General features: G+C 38.0%; 1 protein-coding gene and 1 pseudogene across 2 annotated transcripts; both read left to right on the top strand.

The window, feature by feature from the left end:
* Positions 1 to 2,477: 2,477 nt before the first annotated feature.
* LOC145624848 (ATPase 4, plasma membrane-type-like) lies at positions 2,478 to 5,845 on the top strand (annotated as a pseudogene). Its single transcript, XR_014110479.1, has 5 exons — positions 2,478 to 2,498; positions 3,379 to 3,470; positions 3,534 to 3,829; positions 3,916 to 4,094; positions 5,391 to 5,845. The product of XR_014110479.1 is annotated as an ATPase 4, plasma membrane-type-like (transcript).
* A 2,120-nt stretch (positions 5,846 to 7,965) lies between these two features.
* LOC145624847 (uncharacterized) lies at positions 7,966 to 9,684 on the top strand. Its single transcript, XM_081677935.1, has one exon. The coding sequence runs from the start codon at positions 7,966 to 7,968 to the stop codon at positions 9,682 to 9,684; it is 1,719 nt and encodes a 572-aa protein (XP_081534061.1).
* The last annotated feature ends 283 nt before the right edge of the window (positions 9,685 to 9,967 follow it).

Genomic DNA, 9,967 nt, shown 5'->3' with positions numbered 1-9,967 from the left:
TCAATTTTAATTTCTATTAACTTTTATATTCCTTATGTTCCAACCAATCATAAAATATCAAACACTTACATAAAGCCTAAAAATAATAACTCTTACTTTTTAGTCTTCATGTAATACTCGATGCTTTTTATGATATTCCAAATGGACCTTTGATAACTCTATCTTGCCAAATATAACATCCAAGCATAAAACCTTCTTTGCTTCCTTCACTTCAAATTGCTGTGTATGCCATATGTAGATTAAGGACTTCTCTTTGTTCCAACCTCGGAACTTTGTTCTTACCTCTTTGTTCCAACCCTAGAACTTTGTTCTTACCCCGGAACTTTGTTCTTAATAAGAATTTGCCTAAATAACCTCCACACTTAATACACCTTTATCAAATTGAGTTTGCTTGTCATCACCAAAACTAATAGAGGTCAACAATATGCCCCCTTTTTGGTGATGAGTTTGCTTGTCATCACCAAAACTAATCGAGGTCAACAATATTCTCCTTTTTGGTGATGACAAACCCTGCAAACTTATTTAAATGAAGAGACAAAATTGTTATGAAGAAAAGCAAATACAAACTTCTAATAATTTAATAAATATTGTTAATAAGTAATTTTTATAGTAATAAAAAAATAAGTACTACCTAATGATTGCTTGGAAGAAACATGGTATGAGACTTTGTAGGAACTCGGATGACTTATATTCACCGTTTGCATTATGCTTGTAAATTACGGAGTATTTGTTTATAAATTCTAGACTTTGAGCTATACCCTTTAGGGTGCAATAACAAAGAGAATGACATCTATAGAGGAAATGGGCAGGCATGGATGTACTTTGCAGTGACAAAACTGGAACTCTGACATTAAAAAAGTTGTATGTTGACAAGAACCTTGTTGAGGTTTGGTTTGCTTTTTTTAGTTTTTTCCCCTCATTAAACACAATATTAGGCTGTAGCACCATTTAAACTTGGATATTCCTGTAGGTTTTCGTCAGGGGAATTGATGCAGATACAATGGTATTGATGTCTGCTCGAGTCTCTCGAATGGAAAACCAAGATGCAATTGATGCTGCTATGGTTGGGACATTAGCTGATCCAAAGGAGGTGACCTAAGTAATATTTGGAAACATGGTTTTGTCCTGCTCTCGTTATACTCTTTTCCCAATGAAAAGGCTCGCCTAGGCATTCAAGAAGTTCACTTCCTCCCTTTTAATCCAACTGATAAGCGTACAGCTCTGACGTACATTGACAGTGATGGGAAAATGCATAGGGTTAGCAAAGGTGCACCAGAACACGTATTATCCAATATTACCCTTTTTCTCAATATTCAATAAGTTTGTCGCGTTTATATTCACAATTTGGCTTATTGCTAGATCTTAAATCTTGCTTATAATAAACCGGAGATAGAGCGCAGAGTTCATGCAGTGATTGATAAGTATGCAGAGCGAGGATTTATTTTCTTTATCTTTCCTTTGATACTAGTACTAAATCAGCTTATTTTGGTCTGCATGTTTATCTATTTCTTATGTTATCTCTTTGGATCTTTTCCCAGTTAGGGGTTCATGCTACTGGCTCTCATATGGAAGGTTGACTTCCCACCCTTTATGGTTCTGATCATTGCTATCCTCAATGATGGTGAGTAGTTCTCCCATGACATGTGTTGGTAATTGTACACTTTTAATTGTTTTTCTTTATGAGTTTCATGTTTAGCATTAGCAATCTAATATCCCTGTATAATACTTCCTCCGTTTTTTAATAGTTGCAAAACACCCTTTTTCACGGTATTTAAGAAAAGTGGGTCTCATGTGATTTAAAACATTTAAAATGGAGGAGAGAGATTGTAAAGAGTATAATTTAGTGGGTCATGAGATTATAATAAGGGTAATAGTACGACTTTTGACATAAAATACTTTCCAATTATAGTGTGTTGCAACTATTGTGACATTTCCATTTTAGGAAAGTGTTGCAACTATAAAGAAACGGAGGAAGTACTGATTATGAATATTCATATAACTATCGAGTATGATGTTGAATACTTGAATCTTTGGATATCTGTTAAACGAAAATGTTGTTTAATGGTTGCTTATAGTACTTTCATAGTTTATTGCCCAAATGTTTGAAATACTCAGTATTTAATTGTTCATTATTATGCTGCAAATTTTCCAACTTAAAGTACTTTAATCTATATATATTATTCCTATGCTTGCCCACTCTTGCACACTATTAAAATTGTCTATTTTCCTGGTGACTGATATTTAACCATATATTGAACTTTCAACATAATGTCATTTCAAAGATCATTATTTTCAGTGGTTGATTGTGTACTTTGCAATGTTGGAGAATGGATTTGTAGAACATTGCTTAGCTGAAAATTAATAGGCTGTATTGAAAGAACAGCTTTGTTTTTTCCGCCTATCTTGAGCCTCAATTTTATAGAGATTGTCTTAATATATTATATGGTTCTTGCCTTTGGGAATCTTCAGGTACAATCATGACGATATCAAAAGATCAGGTGATACCTTCCCCCCTGCCAGATGGAAGTTGTCGGAAATATTTACCACTGGAATTTTTCTTGGCAGTTACTTAGCAACGATGACTGTCATTTTCTTCTTGGCTGCATATAAAACCAACTTTTTCCCTGTAAGACTTTATCAGATCATATAGATCGATCCTCACTTTCATTCCTTCTTAATCTTCTAAAATTTTGTATGTTGTATATTCTTTTCAAATTTTATTCAGCTATATGGGACATGCATATCTTTTTTGCTCTCTGTGCCTTGTTGAGGTACATAAAGCAAAAGAGGTTATTCCATTTGTAAACCATTGGTGCTTGTTTGGCTTGTTCAATTACCAATTTTGGTCAAGAGTTCCAATATCCCTAGTCTTCTTGTTATGTATATGTTGTGTAGAATTGTAGATTATTCCAATATACTACATTGATACTGATGTTTTTCCAAGCATCACGCTCCCAAAAAGCCTACTTTCTCTTGTATTAATCTTTTTTATCACTCCTGATGAGAACTTCAGTCATGAATGAATAAATGAATCTAATGTGATTTTGGAAATAAACACTCAAACTTCTAATTTTTTTACTTCTGCATGTGTTTTCTTATAAAATTTTAGTAACTTGATCTGTGAGGGAGCATTCTTGCGTTTCTAAGGCTAAATTTAGCATTCTTGCCCTTTTTTTGTGCTATTTTTTTTTAAAAAACTTGGAACATCTCTCTCTCAATAAAGATCCTTTATCTCACAAAGCCCCCATATATCTTATTTTGCCTTCTACATAACTTACATTTTAAATTAAGACCCCCCCCCCCACCCTACCCTCCCCTCTCCTCTCCCGCTTGTATATTTTTAGCAGCATGATTCTTTTTGTCCCTCTGCTTATGCAGCGCACATTTGGAGTGTCAACGCTTGAAAAAACAGCTGATGATGACTACAGAAAGCTTGCCTCAGCCATATACCTACAAGTCAGCATCATCAGGCCCTAATATTGTCACTCCGTCTAGAAGCCGGTCTTTTGTTGAGCGCCCTGGCCTGCTGCTAGTGTCAGTTTTTTCATTGCTCAGCTGGTAATTGAGCCACTTTTTCTTAGCAACAAGCTTAGAGTCTTGTCGCTCTCCTCTTCATGTTGTTTATTATTTATTTTATTTTCTGCTTCACAAATTGCAACCCTGATTACTCTGTATGCAAATTGGGGTTTTGGTGCAATATAGGGAATTGGATGGGGTTGGGCTGTTGTAATATGGCTTTACAACCTTGTCTTCTAGTTTCCCCTTTATCAAGTTTGCTACTCGGTATGCTCTCAGCAGGAATGCATGGGATCTTCTACTTGAGCAAAGAGTAAGACTGCAACCCATCTCAAAGAAGTTATAATATAGAAAGAAAAAGTAAAGGTGTGATCAAAAACCTTAATCTGGATTTTGCAGATTGCGTTCACAAGACAAAAGGACTTTGGTAAGGAAGCAAGGGAACTCAAATGGGCTCATGCTCAAAGGACACTCCATGGTCTCCATTCACCTGAAACCAAGATGTTTACTGATCGAAGCCGTGTTTCAGAGCTTAATCAAATGGCTGAAGAGGCAAAGAGACGAGCTGAAATTGCAAGGTACGTCTCTATTCTTTTATCAGAGATCTTCCAAGATGTCTGGAGTTGGCTACACTACTTCATTGTGATTGCTCCACAAATGTTTCTTTAGGGGGCTATATCTGAATAACTTAAACTAGATAGTCTAACAAAATTGTATGCCATGATTATTCCCAACCAGATAGTTAGAACTGCTATGTGAATATATGTGCAGTTGTGCATGTCTTTCTTTTCTGTCTGAAGTTCTAAGCCATTATTTCTCCATCGTCTGCATGTTTACTGATGCGTTTATACCCAAACGCTGAGGGTTTTCTTTTGGTCAACGTTAAACTCAAACGGAGCTAACACAAACCTATGCTAGATTTTGATCAATCGGATCAAAACCAAGCTTGCTCAATCAAACGGATCGAACAAACAAACTTAATTCGTAAGTCTGCAATAATAAACTCAAGAAAACTATTATTTCAACTATGAATAAAAATTACAAACTAATGGCCTTTTATAGACTAGAGTAACCGACATAAGATTCCTACTCCTAATAGGACAACTAGACTAAACACTAATTATAAACCCAATATAACTAGGACTCTATAGCTAGTAGGTAACAAGCTGCCAATGTATTACTAAGAAACCAAATAGGAATTAACTTTCTATATTTCTTAAATAATTAATTAAAAGTAAGCTAAAACTACTACTCTAATTTAGTCTACCTTCTCTCCAATGTCGTCCCATTGGAGTACAACCAAATTAAGATCCGTTCCTGCTCTAGCCCCAAAACGACCCTCTGAGTAGGCCACGATCCAATCCAACGATAATAGAAGCCTACTTGGATGACATGTAAGAGATATAGCCTTATCGACCGCTTGACTAACTTGACCCTCTAAAACTCCCGCATCATTTACCAATCATTTAAACTAGATAGTCTAACAAAATTGTACGCCATGATTTTATTTAAGTTCATTTCTACTCATTGTAGTTAAAATTTTGAACTTATTAGTATTTAGAGACTGATGGTGATTTATACTCCGGATTTTATAAATATTGAAGGATAACTATTGTTCTAGACTCCTAATATTAACTCCTTTAAAAAAAGACCCCAAATCAATTGTGGCATAATTTTAGGGACAAAGATATTACCATATTTAAGTCACTTTGGTCCAAACAAGCCTCGATATCATCACCTTAAATCCTTTCTAGCATCAGAATGTATTATTTTGATCAAAGTATCAAACTTTTTCTGAACCCTTCTCTTCTCCCAAAAAGAGTTGCTATTTCTTGGAACAAGAATTGTGATGATTTTCCCCTCATTTGTGTCAGGCTTCGAGAACTGCATACTCTGAAAGGACATGTGGAGTTGGTCATTATGCTGAAGGGCCTTGATATTGATATAATTCAGCAGGCATACACAGTATAAACAATTAAATGATTGAGTTGCCCTTCTTTGTACATAATCTGGTGTGGCTGTATGGTACTGACAAGAAGCAAAATAAAAGTGCGTAAGAATCAAAGCCAAATTGTAAAGCCTTTGTGGAAGGATCAATATGGCGTCTGTTGGTGGCAAATGGCAATGGATCAGTGGACAGTGGTTATATTACTACTATTTTCTGCCTCATTCTAGTAATTACTATGTACAAAATGCTGGTTTAGAATAATGTATATAGTTTATGTGCTATGTTTCCTATAGCATGAGTTTCACAATCAGCTGTTAAGTGGTGATACTTTGTGATGTAAATTAGTCTGAATGATTTGATAAGGATTCTGTGATACTTGAGGGTGACCAAATTATTGATGAGGTAATTTGATTATTTTTTAGAGGCGGGCTAATTTTGTAGGGGTGAAGTGAGCAATTTATTTTAGGGTTTTTCTAAGCTATACCCCTAAGGTAGTTGAGTTTCTAAGGTGTACTCATGCTTTTTCAAGTTTCTAAACCGTGCCCTTTAATTTCTTATAAATACTAAAATGTACCCTTATTAGTTATTTAAAAGTTAATTGAGAGTGTGATTTCGTGGCTTTAGTTTTCGTTATTAGGGTTGTTGTGGTTAAGATTTCTTTCTCGTATCATTTCCTTACCTTTTATCATCTTTTTATTAAATTTATAGTTAACTTTAGGTGACGTGGAGGTCCCAAGGAGGGTATCATTCATTAATGGTAGTGAGTTGAGGGGCACAACTTAGAAATTTGAAAAAGCATGGGTATACCTTAGAAACTCGACTACCTTAAGGGCATAGCTTAGAAAAACCCTTTTTGGTGGAGTTATTGTATATGGATTTTAGGATTGGACAAATTATTTAGTAATAAACAAACTATTAAAGGGTAAACAATTTATTAGGGGTGAGTTAAATTTGCATATGAATTTTAAGGGTAAACAAATTATTTATGAGTGGGGTAATTGTATATGTTTATTAGAGGTGAGCCAATTTTGTAGGAGTAAATAATTTATTTAGGGATGAGCAAGGGTAATCAAACTATGTGAACAATTGATTTAGGGGTAACGTAATTTAGAGTTTTAGAGGTTAGTAAATTATTTAGATGTGAGCAAATTTTTAGAGATAATTGTATATGATCTTTTAGGGGTTTTGAAGAAAGTCCATTTACTATATAGGTGCCTGCTATTATTTCAAACATCCGCGCTCAAAATGTTGTTGCACAAATCAAATATATACAGTCATAACAATTTTGACTAACCTCATATCTAAAACATTATACACACTACTCAGCCATATGCCCATATGTACATATAAGGAAGATTTATTTATTTATTATTATTATTTTTTTTTTAATTTTTTTTTTTGTGAACGAACCACAAGGGACGTACATATAAGGAAGGTTTTAGATACATCCATGTTCAAGAACACCCTTGAATATTCTAGAGTACTTCAACATCCCCTCTAGAATAGTCCATACGAATACATCCTAAATACTAGAAGTTTTCTGAGAGTTTCGGACCCCATATAGCCAAAACTCGTAGTTTAGGACCAAACATTAAAAAAAAACCAAAAGTTCTTTTGCGCAAAATATGATGGGCTATGATTTTTCCTTCTAAGGGTCTGTTCTCTTCAACTTATTTTCAGTTTAGTTCAGCTCCAATAAATTTAGTTCAATTCTTAATTTTCTTATCTTATAAAATATTCAGTTCAGTTTAGTTCAGCTCTGTATGGGATAATGCCAATAGAAAGGTAAATAGGCCGAAAGTTAAAATCTCGCCCATGCCTATTCTGTTGAACTCAATAATCCTTAACGGCTCTCCACTAGGCCACGTGGAGAGCTGCTCCCGGCCACGTTGGCACCTGCTACGTTTAAAGTCGGTTTGCCACCTAACGTCATAAGGTGGCACCTGCTTGGTTCTTTCCCTATATATACCCAAGTTTATTCTCATATTAAGGGACGATCTTTCTCTCTCTCTCTACATAATCATTTTCTCTCTCTTCATTTCCTCTTCTCCAGATCACTAACTTTAGCATCGGAGCGGTTATTCCCGGATAACCCCCCGGGCTAGTTAATCTGTGTTGACTGTGCAGGCACGGAATTGGACGGTAAACCTTTACTGGCCCCAGAGCATAACGGCATCAGAATTAACCCGGAACAATTGGCGCTAGAAGGAGGGGAAAGTAATAACTTCTATCGTCCAAAAAGACCTCTATCAGTCATTTCAGCAGTCATGGAAGGAGATGATGAAACTATGTTGGTGCCAGAAAGAGAAAACCGAAATTATGATAGCGGCGCCCCAAACACCGCTATTCCCGAGATAGTAGTGGAGGATGAGACCCACCTATTACACAAGGACACTATGAGCATGCCACAGACGCCGGAAAGGATTTAAGCTACAACTCCTGATCCCTTAGGAGAATTCACCCCAGAAGAGCTGGAGATAACGGCTAGGGTTATGCAAGAAATGTCACGAAAGAGAAAAGAGGCCGAGATAGCGGCCGCGAAACCCCGGGATAGGCAGACAAAGCCCGTAGCCATTAACCTTGAAGATCAGTTCCGGCAAGTTGACCCGCAATCCACCCCACGACCACCACCTCTTGAAACAGTAGTACCAGCCACCGTTGGTAGGGATGAATCTGGGTCATATCGGCAGGAGGCTAGCAGCGGGCCGTCGAGGCAAGTAATCCGCACTATAGTCCGACCGAGGACGTCACCCTTAACGCAGGAGGTTCTTGACCAACAGATGGAAAAGATTAAAATGCCGTCATGCACCTATGACGGCAAGGGTGATCCAAAAAGGTACATTGCAGCATTTGAGAGCCATATGTTGTTGTACACCGACACTGACGCGGTATGGTGCAAAGTCTTTCCTACAACACTGGTTGGAGCAGCGTCAGATTGGTTTACTAATTTGGAACCTGGATCCATAGACGGCTTTGATAATCTAGTCAAGTTATTCACGGGTCAATACATAAGCAATAGCGCGAGGCAGAGAACTTCAGGAGAGCTTATGTCCGTCAAGCAGAAAAGGGACGAGTCACTGAGGGACTTCGTTCGACGTTTCAATAATGAAGCCAACACCATACCTCGATTACAGCAGGAAATAGCCGTCATGGCCTTAATGAATGGTTTGGCTGACAGCGACTTCAAGAAGTATATGGCACGGAAGTCTTTTCCCAATCTCGGCGCAGCTTTTAACAAAGCGCATGACTACATAAAGAGCGAAGAACTTCTAAGAACAGGAAGTCAAGTAGCGTTAGCGGAACCTTCTCAAAGGAACAATGCTCAACCGTTGCCGGAGAGCTACGGGGGGGTCAACAGGCAAAATCAGCAAAAAACAAATAGACCGGCTAGAGGTCTAGGACGGTACAGTAATTATACTCAGCTGAATACACCCAGAGCAGCAATTTATTCTATAAACCAACACAAGGAGGATTGGAGTCGGCCAACACCAATGATAACAAAAGGCCGAGATGTGAAGAAGTACTGCATGTTTCACAAGGATATCGGTCATTACACAGAAGAATGCATCCAACTCAAGGAGAACATCGAGGATCTTATTAGAAAAGGACATCTATCCCAATATCGGTCGCAAGCAAGTACAAGCCGACAGGGACATCAACCGGTAAGACAGCCTGAATACCGCAGACCGGAGAACCCATCAGCGCAAGATGATGTCTACCGGCAAGACAACAGTAGGGTTTATCGGCAGGGCTCCGCGCCCCCTGGACGAAAAATCACCATTGAGGTGATTACTGGAGGACCGGTGCACGGAGGATCGGTAAATGGTGCAAAGAAAAGTCTGTCGGAGTATAAGCACATAGTGAATGCTTTGGGAATAGATGAACGACCTCGGCCAAATAACATCCCTTCTGTGTCTTTTTCCGAAGCTGACGCCAAGGGCGTAGTCTTTCCTCACGATGACCTGTTAGTGCTAATCTTGTCGATAAGCGGGTGTGACATCAAGCGTGTGCTTGTCGATAGGGGTAGCTCAGCGAATATCCTATTTGCAAGGGCATTCGAGGCAATGATGATAGGTCGGAAATACCTTACACCGGTGTCATATCCAGTTATTGGCTTTAACGGTTCCACCGTTAGACCCGAGGGTAGCATAGTTTTGCAAACCCGAGTCGGAGAATGCGGATGTTTTTGCTTTCTCGGCCGACGAAATGCCCGGGATTAACCCAGAAATAATGGTACATAAGCTAAACGTGGATAGGCGAGCTAGGCCGATAAGGCAGAAAAAAAGGAACTTCTCTACCGAAAAAATCGAAGCAATACAAGCCGAAGTTAACAAGCTGCTAGCGGCAGGGTTTATAAAACCGTGCACATACCCTGAATGGTTGGCCAATGTCGTTATGGTGAAAAAGCCGTCAGGAAAGTGGAGGATGTGTGTAGATTTTACAGATTTAAATAAATCTTGCCCAAAGGATTGTTATCCCCTACCGAGAATCGATCGCCTGGTT

This window comes from Chenopodium album, chromosome 3 (assembly GCF_948465745.1).
Source record: "Chenopodium album chromosome 3, dcCheAlbu1.1, whole genome shotgun sequence".
Classification (NCBI taxonomy): Eukaryota; Viridiplantae; Streptophyta; class Magnoliopsida; order Caryophyllales; family Amaranthaceae; genus Chenopodium; species Chenopodium album.
Note: the sequence above shows the minus strand (reverse complement) of the source record. Positions and strands in the feature narration are given on the sequence as shown.